Source organism: Hyperolius riggenbachi, chromosome 5, assembly GCF_040937935.1.
Source record: "Hyperolius riggenbachi isolate aHypRig1 chromosome 5, aHypRig1.pri, whole genome shotgun sequence".
Taxonomy (NCBI): domain Eukaryota; kingdom Metazoa; phylum Chordata; class Amphibia; order Anura; family Hyperoliidae; genus Hyperolius; species Hyperolius riggenbachi.
In genome coordinates this window covers 141,143,499-141,164,812 of record NC_090650.1, presented here as the reverse complement: position 1 = coordinate 141,164,812, position 21,314 = coordinate 141,143,499, and the positions used below count along the sequence as shown (strand labels likewise).

Below are 21,314 nucleotides of genomic sequence, written 5' to 3'. Positions count from 1 at the left end.
AACGCGTATATAACGCGCTCCCCTGTTTGGCTTCTCCTGTCGCCATGGCGACGATCGGAATGACGTCATGGACGTCAGCCGACGTCCTGACGTCAGACACCTCCGATCCAGCCCATAGCGCTGCCCGGAACTCATTGGTCCGGGCAGCGCAGGGCTCTGGCGGGGGGCCTCTTGCGCCGCTGCGTACGGGCGATCGCCGCAGAGCGGCGGCGATCAAGCTGTACGCGCGGCTAGCAAAGTGCTAGCTGCGCGTACAGCATTTTAAATGGAGCAAATCGCTCCACCAGGGGCTGAGATATCTTCCTGCGCGGCATAGCCCGAGCTCAGCTCGGGCTTACCGCCAGGAAGGTTAATAAACACCCGCCTAGTAGGTGGAATTCCTTTCCAGGATTTGGCTAAGAAGGACGTGTCAGCATTGCAAACCTGAGGGAAAAAAAACCTTGTGGGGTTTAGAAATCCCACCCAGCCTTTTGTGGAAAAGGGCTGTCCAAGAGCACAGGGAGATTTCAAGTAAGACAATCTGTCCAAAAGGTTTTGAGGTACACAGTCTCCCTTTCAGTGCAGCTGGTTTGCTCTAGCATTATACCCCCTTGTCATTATTGATCAAGCCCCATCTACATAGCATGGCTGGGATCTTGTACCAGTCATACAAGATCTACAGTTTTTATGTTACTTTGCAAGTGAACTTTCAAATAATAATTGAATTGCTTAGTTTAGTTAACATTTTCTTTTCCCACGTATAAAATATCTTGTGGAGTAGTTGTAGTTATTTATAACTCTCCTTTTCAATAAGTTACTTAAGGGCAATTTACTTTGACTGTGGTGAGAATTATCATGCACAGTCAAATCACTTTTCTAGCATGAGCTTTTTTTTACCCCCAAAAAAGTAATATGAGGTAATTTGGAACAGTCTGAATTTAACAATGTGTTTTCCTATACATGCAGTATATTACAAGTACATACATGGACTGTAAGGTAACAGAGCTTTGGTATATGCTGTGGAGGATGAGAAGGAGGTAACCAATGTAGATATAGAGACTGCAGTAAGGGGAGGAACATCATGGGGGAATCCTTGGTTTAACTGACTGGGGGAGGCAAAAGTTGTCATCTGCAGTCTGCCTGCCTGAATGCTGGGAGGGAGTCGATGGGTTACGTTAGGGACAGATCTGGTCTGATAATTTGGATGCTGATATCGGCCGCTGTGGAAATGACTGAAATGACTGATGTGGCTATGACAGCCCCGCAAAGGTAATTTGCATGCCAGAGTCTCAATATAGTATAGCCAATCTCAATATAGAAAAACTCCAGCGTCCAGAATTGGCAGCGGTGTTATTTTTAGAGATGGCCCGAACGGTTCCAGGCGAACTTTGGATGGTTCGCGTTCGCGGGTGAAGGCAAACTTTAGCGAAAGTTCGGTTCGCCCCGATAATGCTCCATTAGGGGGAACTTTCACCATCTACATCATAGTCAGCAGGCACATTGTCGCCAATCAGACTACACTCACTCCTGGAGCCCCCCCCCTTATAAAAGACAAGGTTCTCCGGCCATTTTACTCACTCGTCTGCCTACAGCACAGGTGTCGAAGTCCAGGCCTGGAGGGCCAGATCCATGCCAGTGATTAGGATGGACTAAGAAAGAGAGGAATGTGTTGTACCTGATGAACCACACCTTTCCTGATTCAGACCCAGCAATTCATTTGAGCTGTGTCAAAAATGTTTGCGGACCTCGGCCCTCGCGGGACCGGTTTGACATCCCTGGCCTACAGTAATTAGTGAAGGGACAGCTGCTGACAGACTCTGCTAGGGAAAGCTTAGTTAGGCTCTTGTAGGCTTGTTAGCTTGTTCCTGGCTGATTGTTATTCCTTAAATACCACCCCACAACAGCTCCTCCCTCCCTCCTCCGGAGGCAGGGGATCTTGTCTTTCAGGGATTTGTAGGATGTCAAAAGCATGCTCACATACATTGACCAGGAATTGAACCCAGGTCAACTGCTTGGAGGGCAGCTATGCTCACCACTATACCACCAACACTACAGGCTGAAGCCAGCCTAGCTGGCCTGGGAAGGATGAAAAGCTAGGTGGCCATGCAACCATTCCTGCTAACATAAAGCTTACTTGTGTCTTACAACACATTGGCTTAAGACTTTACCAAATCCAATGCTCCAATATGGGAAAGCTTCTCTGTTTGCTGTTTTTTTTTTTTTTTTTTTTGTTTTTAAGTGTAGTGTCACAGTTCACTCATCTCTTCAACTACAAGAAAGGTCCAGGAGTAGTCTTAGCTACCGTAATATCTATGTTACGGCAGGGCACTTATTACACTTTCTCTTACAGGGCTATGGAAACCGGTTTGGCCTTGCGATAAAGCGAGGTGCAAAAATGAAATCGTGCCTAGCAGAGGTTGGTTTTGATCCATGAACCTTTGGGTTATGGGCCCAGTACACTTCCACTGCGCCACTCTGCAGTCTGCTTACATCTGTATACAATCTTCAAGTTTAAGAAGGGTACATTAGTTGAAATAGTTACACTACAATCTATGTTACAACAAGGCCCTAATGACACTTTCTCTTAAGGGGCTATGGCCGCCGATTGTCCATGTGGTAAAGCAAGGTGTGAAAAAAAGTACACCTAGCAGAGGATTTGAAAGAAAATAAAGCAGAGGGACACCAAGAGCCCCAATAGTGTAATTCGTCTTGGGGACAACAAAATAAATGAGAAGTTAAAATGATACTTACAAACCAGGGTTACCAATAGGCAACCACTGTATAGGCAGGTGGGGAGAACAATCCTGACCCCACTCAGGAATAAAAAGTCGCTCTCTGTAGACAGGAAAATAGGGTAACAACCCTCCACCCAGGGTGGACTCAATGTAGTGTACAAGATACAGAGGCGCCAAAAGAATAAAAGGTAATTAAATGAACTTAAAAAACCAACTGGTTAAACAAAGGAGGCAGCGGTGGTCTTACCCCCTCCAAACAGACACAGGCAAGGACTGCGATTCAGACAGTCAACAATTTATTCGGAACTCCAAAAAACAATGCAACGCGTTTCACGGGCCATACATCCCGCTTCCTCAGGCAAAATACAGTAGGAGTCACAGCATCTGTATTATATCAGCGAGCCCAGCACAGGTAGTAGGGTGCCCCCAGGCAGTGTGTGGGTGGGTAGGTAGCATTGTGTGGGGTTTCAGGTAGGTAGCAGTGTGTGGTAGGTAGGTACTCCACCCCCCCCCCCTTCCCAGCACAGATCTGCAGTTCAGTGCAGTGAGCAGAGACAGACCTCAGATTAGTGTGGGTCTTAGCAGGCACAGCTGCGCACAGTAAGCAACCATGGTAGTGATGTCACGTCTGCATATGAAGTTGGGAATACATATTTTGCGCCGCTGTGCCCAGGGCTCGCTACATGATAGCCGCTGCTCAGCGGCATCCGCCCGCCCGCTTCGCTTTGGCGATCTCCGATCAGGAAATCCCGTTCAAAGAACGGGATTTCCTGGAGGGCTTCCCCTGTCGCCACGGCGACAGGGCGGGATGACGTCACCGACGTCGTGACGTCATTGGGAGTCCCAATCCACCCCTCAGTGCTGCCTGGCACTGATTGGCCAGGCAGCGCATGGGGTCTGGGATAGTGGCGATCGAGCGCGGGGCGGCGGCGATCAGGGTGCTGACGCAGCTAGCAAAGTGCTAGCTGCGTGCAGCAAAAAAAAAAAAATTAAGCAAATCGGCCCAGCAGGGCCTGAGAACCTCCTGCGCGGCTTACCCCAAACCAAGTTCGGGGTTACCGCCAGGAAGGTTAAGGCCTCTGATGGATTTTTGCCACCTGGAAACACCATCACGTGTCAAAATGTGAAATGCTTGATGTTACCAAACGCAGCCATTTGATTCCATGTAATTGCGTAGCCCCACCCCTTTTCAGAGGAAGGCTGTGACATTTCCATGGTAGAGTGCCACAGAACTCTTCTAAAAGGGAGTGGGTCTATGCATTTGAAGCCAGCGCCCCCTGAGGCTCAGGGAGTGCAGTAGAGGAAACTGAACCAAGTGATCATAACTTTATCTTAAAAGATTGGTTAAAATAATGTATTTTTGGTTAAAGTAGACCTGCATAAAAAAAAAGCCCTTGTGGGGGTGGTGGTCTTAAACCTTGGGAGGGTGAAGCCTCTGGATCCTAATGAGGCTTCCCTGTCCTCTCCTGCTGCCCCGATCCAGTGCTGGCCGCCCCCAAAATTTGTCAACAAGCTTGTTGGTGGTGCAGGCTCTAGGACCACAACAACCAGGGCCGGCCCGCTCATGAGGCGGGGTGAAACTTTTGCCTCAGGCGGCAAAATTCCAGGGGCGGCACCCGCCCGTCCGTGGGTGCGGGGAGCCGGCTGCCGAGCTGGAGGGGTAGCTGGCAGGACGGGGGTATTGGGCCTAGCGGCGGGGAGGGGGGTCGGACCCCCCCTCCCTCGCCTGGGTCCCCCGTGCTCCGCTCCCCTCCAGCCTTAAATACAAGCAGCCGCTATGTGTAAGAGGCACGGGCGGGTAGGACTTACCTCTTCCTCGTTCCAAGCGTGCGCTCCACTGACGTCACTTCCTGCAACGGAAATTTTTTTTTTTCGCCTCAGGCGGCAAATAGTCTAGGGCCGGCCCTGACAACAACCCTGTAAGAGCCTCGCGCAGGCACACTTGCGGTTTTCCTGCGGGCTCGGGTATTTCTGCCGACGGCTCTGCTTATTATTTATGTTGTGCTTTGCCTTTTCTTTTGTGTTCTTAGCATGTTGGAATCTCGCAGCCTGTAATATCAGCAACCTGGCTCTGAACATCCCTGAATCGTTCATTGATTTCCCCGTGCGTCTGGAGAGCTTTACCTGGAAGCTGATAGCACCAGAATACATCAGCACTGAGATAACTTCCAAATCCATATACATTCAACAAGATACTGAAGATAAGCCCTGCAATGTAACTGCATCAGGTTTTACTTATGAAATCTACAGCTCTAACAACAAAAATCAATTCAAAATAGGAACCTTTTGTCCGAATGGGTCCATCCAAGAGGTTCAAATGAGAGACAATGTTACAGTTGTTTTAAATATGCCAAGAACAACAGAACCCCAGAAACTACTAAAACATGACCTGCTGGTGTCCTTTGTATCATTCATTAAAGGTAAGGACAAGCAATTAGTGCCAAGGAGTAATGAAAATGCTGAATGTCACAACTAAAACGCGCAGTGAAAAACATTTTAAGATATTTTAAATGCAATTTGTGTTCTCTGAGGTTAACGATTTCCAAAGCTGTCCAACACAGAGTTTAAGCTGGGCACATGCCTTACAAGCAGTATTACCACATTTACTATTATATTATATTCCTTCCACAACCCCTATCTTAAAGAAGAACTCCAGTGAAAATAATGTAGTAAAAAAAGTGCTTCATTTTTTACCATAATTATGTATAAATGATTTAGTCAGTGTTTGCTCATTGTAAAATCTTTCCTCTCCCAGATTCACATTCTGACATGTATTACATGGTGACATTTTTACTGTGGGCAGGTTATGTAGATGCTCCTAGCTGTTCTGGCTGTTAGAGACAGCTGTAAACTGCTAATTCCTGTCTGTGAACATTGTTACATTGTGGCAGTTTGCCCAGAGTACCGCGGTACTCAGCTTATTGTGGGAAGGGTTTCAGCACAAAATCAGTCATACAGCGCCCCCTGATGGTCTGTTTGTGAAAATCACTATATTTCTCATGTAAAAGGGGGTATTAGCTACTGATTGGGATAAAGTTCAATTCTAATTTGGAGTTTCTCTTTAAAGTAGTCTTACCACATTTACTATTGTGAGAGCTAGATGAAATAATTAATTCATGCTCAATTATTTAATTACCACCTTGATATGAGATGGAATGACATGCTCTTTTGGTAACAGGCCTTGCATTGCATGTAGACAGTTTCCTGCGTTATCAGACAGTTGTCTATTCATGTGTTTCAGACAGCTTCCTATTTTAGACTGTTTCTGGGTGTTTGCATTTTTTACACTAATTAATTACCTGACCGACTTCTTAATTTCTAGTGGGCTAATAAATGGGGCGGCTGGCTAGGTTATATTCAAATGTCACTACAGTGCTCTTCAAATGAAATGCAGATGTATACAATTTACATATGATGGTATTACACACACACACTTACACCAGACAGAATGTGTGGACAAAAAATGGCCTCTACCAGCTAAGATAGCCACCCTGTCCTCCAAATGTCACTCGTAGCGTCACATCTCCCCCTTTTTAAAATGACACATGGCAGATGATCCAAATGTGTCATCCTGCCAGCGTCTACACTGGTGGCTCTGCCTGGCGAGACAACCCAACAGCCTTCCCATGATTCCTTCCCTTCCTGTGTTGAATGGAAAGGTTATATTCACTCCCTGTGACTGCCAGCTATTTTATCGTTTTTATACGGTTTTAGATTCCAGCTGAAATTGGAATGTTGTGGTTTGGGAATTTTACTCCTGGGGAAGTGAACCTTACTCTGTTCAGTGTTCACAAAATACGTCAAGGAATTTGTCTAGCCTCGGCAGAATTGTATAAACTTTTAGGACTCCAATTTACTCACGGGTAGAATTATTGCAGTGTGACTCTGTTCGATTATGGGAAACGGCTTATCACAGTTTGGGAGAATTATCTTCTTGATATGGGGGTGACTAAAACCTACTAGTATTATAAGTGTAAGATTTACTATTCTGTAAGGCCTGGTTCACATTAGCGTTCGCTGTCTGGATTCGCCTGATCGGATCCGGACCGTATACTGTACAAACGGAACGTACGTTCCGCATAGCAATGCAAGGTCTATGCGGACGTACACATGCGTCCGTTCCGTACAGAACGGAGCCGGATCGGATCCGGACTCCGGACACTTTTCCAACATGCGCTGTTTTTCGGGTCCGGTCATCCGGCCCACGCACCCGGGCTGGATCCTGACCCGAACATGCGGCCATGCTGTGCAATGAGAAGCGGATGTTTCTCATCACACTGGCAATAGGACCGGATGCTTCCAGCACCGGTCCTATGCCACTTGGGGGGCCCGGACTACACGCCGGTATCCTCCATGCTTGCGGTGCCTTTCTGGCACTGCAATGTATCTAGTTCCGGCTACTTTATTGTAGCCGGAACTGATATATTCCGGATCCGCAACTTGTGGCGACTGCAGAGACCTGTACGGTCTCTTTGCGACCCCCGGACACTTGCGGACTCGAACTGCAAGTGTGAACGGGGCCTAAGTGTTATGCTGTGATTGTTTGTTTATTCTTTTTGTATATACAGTAAAAATGTAAATGGGTTTGTTTTTTGTTATCTTTTTAATGAAAATGTAGAGGACCTGATTTAACAATTACTGATTCTTTAGATGGGATGTGAATATAACATATTACTAAAAGTATAAGAAAATTAGACCTAAGTTTGGTCTTATCTGAAATTGTGCGTTGTTATTCACATAGTTAAAAAGTTTGTTTTCTTCACAGAGGAGTGTATAATAACCGTTCTTCCGAAGCCTGGAGAGACCATTCAACTACAGACCCCAAACTGGGAAGCTGGCCTTCCAGATTATGTTTCTCTTTCATGGAATATCAAAGTACCTAACAAACAGTCTGGCCGACTGAAATTTCCCAATGATAAAATGGATGTTATATGTGAAATGGGCCGTGCATATGTTAATATTAAGGAAGAGCAGGATTATGGACCAGGCATAGTAAGGAGAGAAGACCAGCAGCTGCCAGGTTCCATAGACATGCCCTCTTCATTTTGGGTAAATGTCTCCAACTGCAAAACGTATGGACTTAAAAAAAAACTAAAACTTAAGCTGTCTGTTACCTTCAGTCCAATGACCCCAGGTAAACTGTTATAGAAGGCTCTGTTTAATTTTAAACATGTCAGTGTGTACTGTAAATTTGGCAATGCAGAGTTTAATAATGGTCAGTCCAACAAGCAATCAGAAACTGTCCAGCTTGCAATTGGTTGGGTAGTAGTGATCAGTTTACTACCTTTCCCCATTCAATCTGGATTAGGTTTCAGCAGAAATCTCCCTATGCACATCTGAGGCCAGTTGGCTGTGCACACATCATCTCATTGCTGTCATTGTTTTGCATAAACAGCTGAACGATTAATAGCACTTCTCTCCCCACTCATGTGCTCCTGTACCTTCTGTGGAGAGGGGAGCTTAAAGGGATACTGTAGGGGGGCCCGGGGGAAAATGAGTTGAACTTACCCGGGGCTTCTAATGGTCCCCCGCAGACATCCTGTGTTGGCGCAGCCACTCACCGATGCTCCGGCCCCGCCTCCAGTTCACTTCTGGAATTTCTGACTTTAAAGTCAGAAAACCACTGCGCCTGCGTTGCCATGTCCTCACTCCCGCTGATGTCACCAGGAGTGTACTGCGCAGACACAGACCATACTGGGCCTGTGCTGTGCGCTCTTGGTGATATCAGCGGGATCGAGGACACGGCAACCGCAGGCGCAGTGGCTTTCTGACTTTAAAGTCTGAAATTCCAAAAGTGAACCGGAGGCGGGGCCGGAGCATCGGTGAGTGGCTGCGCCAACACAGGATGTCTGCGGGGGACCGTTAGAAGCCCCGGGTAAGTTCAACTCATTTTCCCCTGATCCCCCCTACAGTATCCCTTTAAAGAGCACCGTCCCCAAGTAAAGTCATAACATATGACATGGTTGTTCTCTCTTAAAGAGGAACTCCAGTGAAAATAATGTAATAAAAAAGTGCTTCATTTTTACAATTATGTATAAATGATTTAGTCAGTGTTTGCCCATTGTAAACTATTTTAAAACCCTGATTTATATTCTGACATTTATTACATGGTGACATTTTTACTGCTGGCAAGTGATGTAACTGCTGCTTGCTGTTTTGGCAGCTGTAAACAGCTATTTCCCACAATTTAACAGGGTTCACACACAGGAAACTGCCAGAAGTACCTCGGTGCTCAGAGCTTCTTGTGGGAGGGGTTTCACCACAATATCAGTCATACAGCGCCCCCTGATGGTCTGTTTGTGAAAAGGAATAGATTTCTCATGTAAAAGGGGGTATCAGCTACTGATTGGGATAATTTTCAATTCTTGGTCGGAGTTTCTCTTTAAGATGTAGTGAAATCTGTAAAATGTACCCCAGAATTCTTTCGGGGGAGGAGTGACCTTACCTCCCCTCCTTCTTCTCCAGCCTAGTTTCACCAATCAGATCTGATGACCATTGTAAGGAGGGATTTTCATGACATACCTTGGGCCATTTGTAGATGCCCATAAGACATCTGCAAGATGGCGGTGTTGTTGGATCCATTCGAATGATAACCACATTAAATTGGGAGTATGCAACTTGGGTAAATAGGTTTATTTTACACCATCACTAAAAGTTCAAAATTGTTAATATCTGTTGAGCTGACATGAGATAAAGCTCTTCTGACACTATGAAGATATATTACACTGCTTTCATGGCAAAAAATATTTTCATGATTCTTTTGAATGGAAGACTACAGAGTATAGAAGTCCATATGTGGTTTCCTCTCAAGCAATCTTCTGAGCGTCATACTAACTTGGACAGCTGCTGTTATGGGTCCACCCCCTCCCCACAGATCAGAATGTCAGAATGACCTGCCTGAGAGAGACCTAAACCGCTCAAACGTACACTGATAATGGGTAGACGCTCACCCAAAGCAATCATTAATTCCCTTATGTATACACAGCTTTAGGCTATGTTCAGACTGAAGTTAGATAGGGAAAGCAAACCTATAAACTGTGTTTTTTTTGTGTGTTTTAAAGTGAATCCGAGATGAACTTTTACTCATTGCATAATTGTGTTCCTTTCCTATTGTTTATAGGGCATTCCTCAAGCCAAATACTTTTTGGTTTTTGTTTTAATACTTTAATTCCCTATAAACTACACAAGTCACGCCCACAGGTTTTCAGAGAGCCAAGGCACTTTCAGACAGTAGCAAGGGCTCATGGGAGCTCAGACTGGGCAGGAGGAGGAGGTATTACTAGCCAGAGATTTCAGAGGAGGAGGGGGGGGGGGGGGGGCTAGGTTTTTTTGCTCAAGATGCAGATAAGCCTGCCTCTGTAATGTTTACAAACCACATGGCTGCTGTTATTGTATCACATGAATACTCAATCTGTTTTCAGCTAGATTTGCTGTGTAAACTATCTAAACTTTAGGTAACATATATAGACAAGTTACTTGTTATAGTTAGTTTTTCATCTCGGATCCGCTTTAATGTCTTTGTTATTTACACAAGTCTTTGCAGCCCCATTTATTTTTGAATTCTCAACAGTGTTGCCAACTCATCCCTTTAATTACTGACACATATGAATTATACAGGTTTTCTGACTAGGTAGATGCAGTTAAGGCACTGATTATGTGCAAATAGCCCCTAGAACCTGTATAACTTAGATGTGTCAGTAATTAAAGGGATAAGTTGGCAACACTGATTCGCAATGCACCTGTCATTTTTTTTAAAGGACTTACGAGGCCAAGTATAGAAAAAAAAAATAAAAAAAGTTAGCTACCTGCATCAGCTTGTAAGGCATGGAGGACGCCGTCCGCGCTCTCCGTGCCGTTCCGCCGGGTCCCCGCCGCTCAATAACCCCCCGAACGGTCCCCGACCGCGCGGCCCGGGTCGGGCTCCCCAGCCTGTACAAAGATGGCCGCCGGAGCTGGCCGCGGCTGCGCAGTCCGCATAGCCGCGAGTGCGGCTGCACAGCTCTAAGGCCAACCCCCCGATCCACGCTACTGTTACGTGGATTGGGGGGTTGGCCTTAGAGCTGCGCAGCCGCACTCGCGGCTATGCGGACTGCGCAGCCGCGGCCAGCTCCGGCGGCCATCTTTGTACAGGCTGGTGAGCCCGACCCGGGACGCGCGGTCGGGGACCGTTCGAGGGGCTATTGAGCGGCGAGGACCGGGCGGAACGGCACGGAGGGCGCGGACGGCGTCCTCCGTGCCTTACAAGCTGATGCAGGTAGTTAACTTTTTTTTATTTTTTTTTCTATTCTTGGCCTCGTAAGTCCTTTAACACTCTGAAATATTAGAAAACAGAAATGACCATCAAATGACAAGTCAGCTGTGTAGCTGACTGAAAGTGGCTCCCGTTCACTTCAGTAATGATGTCTTAGGCCACAAATCACGTAGTCACCCAGCTAAAGGAGTTAAAGAGGAACTCCAGTGAAAATAATGTAATAAAAAAGTGCTACATTTTTACAATAATTATGTATAAATGATTTAGTCAGTGTTTGCCCATTGTAAAATCTTTTAAATCCCTGATTTACATTCTGACATTTATTACATGGTGACATTTTTACTGTGGGCAGGTGATGTAGCTGCTGCATGCTTTTTTGTCAGTTGGAAACAGCTGTAAACAGCTATTTCCCACAATGCAGCTAGGTTCACAAACAGGAAACTGCCTAGAGTACGTACTCAGAATTTCTTTGTGGGAGGGGTTTCACCACAATATCAGCCATACAGCGCCCCCTGATGGTCTGTTTGTGAAAATGAATAGATTTTTCATGTAAAAGGGGGTATCAGCTACTGATTGGGATAATGTTAAATTCTTGGTCAGAGTTTCTCTTTAAACAGCAGGATCCGTGGATGTGGCACTGCTTGGCATAGTATATCCTGCTGTAGAGCAGGAATAAGGGCTGGATTTACCATAAGGTGCTGTAGGCACGTGCCTACAGGCGCCTGATGATGGAAAGGTGCTCACTCCTCTCCCTGAATGCCTCTCTTCATCCTTTCCTATGCAGAGTCCTGATAAGTTTAAATGAGAGGTTTCTCACCACACGCTCTGCATTCCACTGACCAGATCTCCTGTCACACAGGGGGCACCTGTAGCTACTTAGTACTGAGGTTCCTCTAGCTACCAAATACTTTGAGGCACATCCTAGCTACTTATTAGGTAGCCAGAAGTACCTCTTAATATTCGGGGGAACCTATGATGGGCAAGGGAGACGTGACAGCTGGGCCAGCCAGCACACTTGCAGTGCAGTTCAGCAGTGGTTTGTAGGTTCATGGAGGGTGAAATCTATGGTGCCTCGACATCTGTGCCTATAGACTCCTGATAAGTAAATCTGGGCCTGGCAGCAATGTTGAACTCCACTCCTCAAGGGCTTAGGTCCTTACACATTATTGGCACAGCTCAAATTAATTGATTGGACTGAATCAGGGAAGGTTTGGTCCATTAAGTAGAACCCATTTCTCTGTCCATCCTAAACACTGGCATGGATATAGGGCCCTCAAGGACTGGAGTTAAAGGGAACCTCAACTGAGAAGGATGTGGATTTTTCCTTCTAAAATAATACCAGTTGCCTGACTCTCCAGCTGATCCTGTCTCTCTCAATACTTTTAGCCACAGCCCTTCAACAAGCATGCAGATCAGGTGCTCTGACTGAAGTCAGACTGGATTAGCTGCATGCTTGTTTCAGGTGTGAGATGCACACTAATGCAGCCAAAGAGATCAGCAGAGCTGCCAGGCAACTGGTATTGTTTAAGAGGAAACATCCATATCTACAGTGGTGTGAAAAACGATTTGCCCCCTTCCTGATTTCTTATTCTTTTGCATGTTTGTCACACTTAAATGTTTCTGCTCATCAAAAACCATTAACTATTAGTCAAAGGTAACATAATTGAACACAAAATGCAGTTTTAAATGATGTTTTTTATTATTTAGTGAGAAAAAAAACTCAAAACCTACATGGCCCTGTGTGAAAAAGAAATTGCCCCCTGAACCTAATAACTGGTTGGGCCACCCTTAGCAGCAATAACTGCAATCAAGCATTTGCGATAACTTGCAACGAGTCTTTTAAAGTGCTCTGGAGGAATTTTGGCCCACTCATCTTTGCAGAATTGTTGTAATTCAGCTTTATTTGAGGTTTTCTAGCATGAACCGCCTTTTTAAGGTCATGCCACAACATCTCAATAGGATTCAGGTCAGGACTTTGACTAGGCCACTCCAAAGTCTTCATTTTGTTTTTCTTCAGCCATTCAGAGGTGAATTTGCTGGTGTGTTTTGGGTCATTGTCCTGCTGCAGCACCCAAGATCGCTTCATCTTGAGTTGACGAACAGATGGCCGGACATTCTCCTTCAGGATTTTTTGGCAGACAGTAGAATTCATGGTTCCATCTATCACAGCATGCCTTCCAGGTCCTGAAGCAGCAAAACAACCCCAGACCATCATACTACCACCACCATATTTTACTGTTGGTATGATGTTCTTCTGCTGAAATGCTGTGTTACTTCTACGCCAGATGTAACGGGACACGCACCTTCCAAAAAGTTCAACTTTTGTCTCGTCGGTCCACAAGGTATCTTCCCAAAAGTCTTGGCAATCATTGAGATGTTTTTTTAGCAAAATTGAGACGAGCCTTAATGTTCTTTTTGCTTAAAAGTGGTTTGCGCCTTGGATATCTTCCATGCAGGCCGTTTTTGCCCAGTCTCTTTCTTATGGTGGAGTCGTGAACACTGACCTTAATTGAGGCAAGTGAGGCCTGCAGTTCTTTAGATGTTGTCCTGGGGTCTTTTGTGGCCTCTCTGATGAGTTTTCACTGCGCTCTTAGGGTAATTTTGGTCAGCCGGCCACTCCTGGGAAGGTTCATCACTGTTCCATGTGTTTGCCATTTGTGGATAATGGCTCTCACTGTGGTTTGCTGGAGTCCCAAAGCTTTAGAAATGGCTTTAAAACCTTTACCAGACTGATAGATTTCAATTACAGTACTTTTGTTCTCATTTTGTTCCTGAATTTCTTTGGATCTTGGCATGATGTCTAGCTTTTGAGGTGCTTTTGGTCTACTTCTCTGTGTCACATAGCTCCTATTTAAGTGATTTCTTGATTGAAACAGGTGTGGCAGTAATCAGGCCTGGGGGTGACTACAGAAATTTAACTCAGGTGTAATAAACCACCACTAAGTTATTTTTTTAACAAGGGGGGGCAATCACTTTTTCACACAGGGCCATGTAGATTTGGAGTTTTTTTTTCTCACTAAATAATAAAAACCATCATTTAAAACTGCATTTTGTGTTCAATTAGGTTATCTTTGACTAATTAGTTAACGGTTTTTGATGAGCAGAAACATTTAAGTGTGACAAACATGCAAAAGAATAAGAAATCAGGAAGTGGGCAAATAGTTTTTCACACCACTGTATCTCCATTAAGGTTCCCTTTAATGCTGGGCATACACGAACAGGAGGGAGGCTTATCAATCAAGCCTGATGGCTCGATTGATAATATCCGACGTGTCCGATACCCCGCCAGATCGATACTGTGCTCGATACCGGCGGGGAGAACAATGGCAAGAAACGAGCGGCTCATTAGCCGCTCCCGAGGGAGGCGAGCAGCAATCGATCCGCGCACATGCGTGGACGAGCGGTAACGCGCCGGCATCGAGCCGCTGGCTCGATAACTGCGCAAAAACGGTCCGTGTATGCACAGCATAACAGCATAACACCTGTGCTGTAAAGACTGCAAGAAAGTGAGGCATATCAAATCTTGCTTAGCAGGCTGCACTGTCTTATACACAAAAATACAGGTTCTACTTACAAAAAAAGTAGATAAACATTCTGTGCCTGGAGTTTCTAAAGCTCCTAATATCGGTCTGTTGAGCTGGCGTATAAAATTGGATTGCTACCAAAGTAATAATCTGTTGAGATCAATTGTTAATAGAGGATGTCTTTTATATAAGCATGACTAGTGGATAACGTTTAGTCATGCATTCAAATAGGGATGGACTGGAATATGTGAGAGCTGTTTTAGACTTCTTGTTACACCTGATCAATATAAACATGCAGGAGAGGAAGTTGCAAGGAACGTTATTCATTTCATGTGGTGTTTGTTGTAATGAAAGTATCTAGAATACCTCTTTATTTTCGCAGGTGTTAAGACCATACTGATTGCAGCGGGCGCAGCATCGGCTGTTGTGTTATTAGTGATAGTAACTGTATGCTGTGTCAAAAAGAAGTAAGTAACCGCTCTTACTTATGTACTTATGTCTCTGTGATACTATTTACTAAGTTTGATGTCTTGCTGCTGCTGTGGAAATATAAGCCACATGTCATTATTACTATTATACTAACCCTGTTTTATTCTCTACAAAATCATTGCGAACATGTGCCTATCTGTATTAACTAGTTCACCAGGGGTTTTTCCCCTTGTGGACCAAAGCAATTTTCACCTTTCAGCGCTCCTTCCATTCATTCACCAATAACTTCATCACTAATCATCATAACTAAATGATCTATATCTTGTTTTGTTTGCCACCAATTAGCATTTTTGTTTTCAGTAATTACTTTATTTGCATTTTAAAGAAAAAAATAATGCACAGTCTCCAATTCCATGCCATATCGTTTGAAATTAAATTATGCTATTATGCTGCCACACATTTCATTTGCCCATTTGTTTTGGTTACCACAACATTTCAATTATATCCTAAGTATAAGTATGGTGGCAATATTTTACTTAAATATAAAATGTGTATTTTTTTCTCATTGTACTCTATCAGGAACTACAAGCTCTTATTTGCAAATATAACAGTAATACACCCTCAAGACATACATATTTAAGAAGCTTAGTCCTTAAGATAACTATTTAGGTAGTCTCGTTTCAATTCCGTCACTTTTTGGGGGTTTTTTGTTTTTGTTTTTTTTACCAGTGTTTTACTTTGGTGCAGAGTATATGAAAATAACACTTTTATTGCTTTTGATTCAGTTTGACACTAAAAAAAAAATCACATAACATAAGCCTCAGCTCTCAAAGACCCCACATTCTATTTGCTCGCTTGTCCTGGTTAAAATGATACCCTGTATCCATAATCGGATAGGTTCTCGGGCACATGGCAGACTGTTAACTACAAGTAGCTCCAATGGATTTTTTAAGGCCATTTTTGCACCAAAAGTAATAGTCATTCTTTTTTAGTAAAGCACATGGACCATCTGGATAATCAAGAAAAGCCATAAATGTCACCATTCTGAAAACTAGAGACCCAGGCCTACTCAGATATACATATTTTGTAACATTTGGACTGTTGTGGTTTTGCTGAAATTGCATCATAACTTTGAAAATGGTATTTTTTTACTTTTGACATTGGGCTCAGCTCCTAAACACCCACACTTCTATTCTCACACTTGTCACCGTTTTATATACATAATCAGATAGCTTTTTGGGCACATAGCACAGCAGACTATTAACCACAAACAGCTGGCGATTGGTATTAATGCAGATCACCAGGGGCTAACAGGCTAACACAAGAAGAGTGCTGGTACCACATTTCAACAGGCTGTGGGGTTAAGCACCTCTGCAACATTAAGGCCAATCTCTTAGAGCTGTCCCTATACTACACTAACCATGGATGCATGTCCCTAACTGGACATGTCTGATATTGGATAAAAAAAAGATTAAAACCTGACTTGCTTGAGGTCGTCCGCAGGGGTGTGGGCCAACCTTGTATCTGCGATTGGATACATCTGATATAGGATAAAAAGCCTGAGGGGTTGGTCGTAATTCATGGCAGAGGTCAAAAGTTAGAAGATTATCAGAGTGCAGTACAAATTGGCCCGGTATAAACAAAATCTTAATAATGAACACTGTGTGATGTGACTGTTTTGTATATCACTGTCTTTTGTATTTTATTGCAGGAAAAAGCAGAAGGAATCGCCGGTGGGTATATACAATTCTGAGGTGAACACAGAGGTGCCTAGACGACAAGCTTTCTTTAAGAAGGGTAGGAAGACTAACGAGTCTCATGTGTATGCCGTTATTGATGATACAATGGTCTATGGACACCTGTTGCAAGAAACTGACCACCCTAATCCAGAAGTTGATGTATACAGACCTTTTGAGGGCCCAATGGGTGAGGCACCACCAGTCCCACCTCTCAAATTTCCTAACGGAAGTAGTAGAGAGGATAAAGTGGAGGACCCGCTGGCCCATTCAATGAAAGAAAATGAGATCTATACAATCTCTGAGCCAATTTTAAGACAGCCAGTTGAAAATGAAGATACAAGTATACCTTACATAGAAGAATCGGAAAATGGAACCATCTAGTAGCATCATCAAAGGAAAACTATTTATTGTGACTTGGTTTGCCGCAGTCCCTGTGGTGTCCAGTGAGGAGTGGACTGCCCTATAGCAGGGAACTGAATAAGATGTGTGCACAGGGTCTGGACAATTAATGAAGCCATATGGACTTCACTATGCAGAGCGAGTGATGCCTGGCAGCTATAATATTCACTCCTGATGCATAAAATATTTTATTGTACAATATTTTGTGAAATATGTTTACTGAACTGTGGGATGTCTTAATTTTATATACATAAGATTTAAAGGTTATTTTTGTGTTGTTTGTTTTGTTTTTTGTTTTTTAAAAACCTGAAGTGAGGAGTATGGAGGCTGCCATATTTATTTCCTTTTAAACAATGCAAATTGCCTGGCAGTCCTACTTGATCTTTTACCTCTTAATCCAAAGAACTTGAATAAGTCGGCAGATCAGATGTTTGACTGAAGTTGACTATCTGCATGCTTATTTCAGGTGTGTGTGATGCAGACTCTACAGAGGCATGAAAGATCAGCAGGATGCCAAACAACTGGTATTGTTCAAAATGAAATAGATATGGCAGTGTCCATATCCCTCTCACTTAAAGTGTCCTTTTTAAGCATACCAGCTTAACTTGCAGCAAACACTGGGTATCACGTCCATGTTTACCCCATCAGAAAATATACTGTGATTCTAACATGGTCAAGGAACCGCCGGTGAGAGAAACCTTGTGAAGAAAGGAACACAAGAAGTATTGCATGTTTCCAAATTGTAAGCATCACTTGATCTTCTACATTGCACTTGTCCTAAACCTACAAAAGATTTGCATATGTCTAAAATGTATTAAAGCTTAAAGAGGAACTCCAGTGAAAATAATGTAATAAAAAAGAAAAAAAATCTTCATTTTTACAATAATTATGTATACATTATTTAGTCAGTGTTTGCCCATTGTAAAAGCTTTCCTCTCCCTGATTTACATTCTGACATTTATCACATGGTGACATTTTTACTGCTGGCAGGTGATGTCACTGGAATGAGGTTCACAGACCGGAAACTGCAGTTTCCTGTGGGGTGGGTGCGGTTTCACCACAATATCAGCCATACAGAGCCCCCTGATGATCCTTTTGTAAAAAAAGTATAGATTTCTCATGTAACGGATATCGGCTACTGATTGGGATGAAGTTCAATTCTTGGTCAGGGTTTCTCTTTAAGTCCTGGTAAACCGTTACTGAAATAATAATGATGATGTTGCTTCAAGGCTTGCTCTGTCTAGTGATCAGATATTAAAGGAACATCATCACACCAATATTTGGATTTCTACCCACAGATAGAACTTATTGCTTGAATGTGGCAGTGATCTACTCACTCCTGCAAGCTTAGTCCATAAAAGATCATTCTCCAGTTTCCCTGGCTCTCATTTGGTACGTCTGCTGCACAAATTTAAGTTGCAGGGCATGCTGGGTTTTCTTTTATTCTTTTTTGTCCCCTCCGACTTGACTAATGCAGCCTGATTGGCTGAAGCCTCTTTCCCTCCTATTTTCCCCTTCCACACCTCTGTTCCTCTCTGATTGGCCAATATTTCTCATGCTGAGAAGCTTCAGTCACACAGTGACAATGCACTTTCTATTGCAAAGCTTGGTGGGAGTGTCTGAAGACTGGGAGGAGGGTGGACGATACACAGACAGAGTAAGGGAGGAAATTGTTGGGATTGGCTTCAAGATAGACCAAGTCAAAATAGAAAATCCTAAGGATTTTCTCATTTTTTAATAAAGAAAAATCACTAAAATTAAAATGTGGACAGTGCAAACATCTGTTATATAAGTAGAGCAAGTATTTCTCTACTTATATATGTGTGTTTTTTTTTTTTCTTTTCTGAGATAGTATGTTTGACAGCTCCTCTTTAATATTGCAGCTGATTTTGGTAGTTTTGTTTCACTCTGCACACATTGAAACCAAATTTGCATCAATGTAATAAAAAATCATCATCTCGCTGATGATCTTTAAGCATTGTACACACATTAAATGAAACTTAGCATAGGCGGTTGATGACCACCTCTGCCTAGGAATCTAGTCTAAGTACAGTGGATCCCGGTGACACCTCAGCCAGTGAGCAGAACAGCGGATCGATTCTGCTGAGCACCTACTGAGAGCACACACACACCTGCTGGCTGACATCACTTGTGCACCACCTTCATAGCAACAGAACATGTTTCTAAGTATCCTTTAACTCCCCCCCCCCCCCCCTCCTCCCCTCCCTCCCCTTGCAAACAGCACCCACAGTGATCCCTCTTAATGTTCCCTGGCCCATATGCAATTCACTTTTTCTTCTAAATTTTTTCTCCTAAGAGATAATTTTTTCATCTTCAATTTAAATGAACTTTTTATTGCAATGGAAAAAAATACTACAAAGTAGGTGAAAAAGTACTGTCAGAACTATTATGAGTCTTTGTTTGCTTGCTGGTTGTGTAAAAGGTGTTTTTTTTTTTTGTTTTTTTTTTTGTTTTTTTTTACTAGTAGTGAAAATATCACAATGTATGGGCCCCAGTGTCCTCTACCCTCTTGTCAACCCCCGCAGCTCCCACAGTGACCTCTTCCTATACCCCTGCCTGCCACCACTAGGAGTGCCCACAGTGACCTCTCTCCCTAACCCCTAAAAGCATTTACATTGACCTCTCCCCTCTCTATCACACCCCCCCCCCCCCAGCAGCTCCCGTTATCACCTCTTGCCAACCCCTGCAGCACCTGCAGATGACCCCTTTCTCTCCCTATACCATCTACAGTGACCTCACCTCCCACCCCCAGAAGGCACACACAGTGACCCTCCCACTCCCCAGTAGCGCTTACAGTGAACTCGCATCCTGCCCCAGCCGCATCCACAGTGACCTTTCTCCACAGCCACAAGCCCCCCACCCTCCCCCCCACCCCCAAAGCTCCTGTCCCTTTGAACCCTCTCCACAGCCATCCCACAGCAGTTCCACACACTGTCACCTCTCTCTCTAGGGGGGGGGGGGGGGGGGTGTCACTGCCTAGTTGTATTTGGTGGTTTAGGGTGGGAGACTTATGTTTGGGTGATTCCCTGGCTATTGATGTGACATGCTGCCTATATATGTTTGCGGAATGTGCCGAATATGTATGTTTCCTTTATGAAATGAAAAGGAAATGCTGACTTTTTTGCTTTTCTTCAAGATTTTTCAGCCGGTTTGGATTTGGGGTGTTGGGGCAGAGGGGAGTGGGAGGAGCCCAGTAGGTTTGCCCAGTAGGTTTGCCCAGTACTATGAGGCCCAGAACATTGTGATGGGTGCCCTGCATGAATTACTGGTGTCAGAATTCTAGTAGTTGACACCAGGTAGCAGAGATGATTCATGGGATGCTACATTTTCCAACTTGCATGCAAATTCATTGGAGTGTAATTGGATTAATCATAATTGACTGTAACTTTGTATGCAAGTCAGAATAATTGTCAGCTCCCTGATCATCTCCACCAGGTAACAGTTGAGACATGGGGAAACATTAGAAAAAATATATTTCAAAGCTTTAGAAACCTATAGAGACAATTGAATATGAAAACTGATGAAATGCTCATACTTTAAGTTTGTTTCTTTTTATTCCTGGCTGGACTTAAACTTGTGTTAAAAATAAATACATTTTACTTTACAACCACCGTGTAAAATTTCAAACCTTTCTGGAGTCGTAATAAATTGCCCCTGCCCTTATCTTTATATCTAAAAGGCAGTTGTAATGTGCATGGTGTGGATGCAGGGCTTTGCACGCATATTCCAACTGCCTGTGTAATGACAAGGGGGAGCGTGTGTGTGTGTGTGTGTGTGTGTGTGTGTGTGTGTGTGTGTGTGTGTGTGTGTGTGTGTGTGTGTGTGTGTGTGTGTGTGTGTGTGTGTGTGTGTGTGTGTGTGTGTGTGTGTGTGTGTGTGTGTGTGTGTGTAGCAGCGGGGGGTAGGTTGCCGCGTCGTGTGGGGTAGGTGTGATGGGGCGATTACTAGTTGAGCTGCTGCAGTTTCATCTGCCTCTCTTACCCCCTCTTCTGCTGCTCTTGACTCCTCCTTTTGTGAGCTCATCCTCTTCTTTGCACAGGCACAATGAGGTTATCATGTAATGGGAGGGGGTGGTTGTTGGATTAGTAATGGTTAAAGGCTCTGCCTCTGACACAGGAGTCCTGGGTTCAAATCTCGGCTCTTTCTATTCAGTAAGCCAGGACCTATTCAGTAAGGCGTTCTTGGGCAAGACTCCCCAACACTGCTACTGCCTACTGAGTGTGGTCTAGTGGCTGCC

The 21,314-nt window shown here is 44.1% G+C and overlaps 2 protein-coding genes across 2 annotated transcripts in view; both read left to right on the top strand.

The window, feature by feature from the left end:
- The window catches only part of CDCP1 (CUB domain containing protein 1), a 71,718-nt gene extending 54,395 nt beyond the window's left edge, over positions 1-17,323 (top strand). The window contains exons 5-8 of the mRNA XM_068238283.1: positions 4,745-5,134; positions 7,480-7,848; positions 14,872-14,956; positions 16,630-17,323. Coding sequence (XP_068094384.1) covers positions 4,745-5,134; positions 7,480-7,848; positions 14,872-14,956; positions 16,630-17,038 — 1,253 coding nt within the window. The 3' untranslated portion in view covers positions 17,039-17,323. The remainder of the gene's footprint in view (positions 1-4,744; positions 5,135-7,479; positions 7,849-14,871; positions 14,957-16,629) is intronic.
- ZDHHC3 (zinc finger DHHC-type palmitoyltransferase 3) overlaps positions 1-21,314 on the top strand; it is a 321,718-nt gene that overhangs the window by 66,815 nt on the left and 233,589 nt on the right. The window lies entirely within an intron of this gene.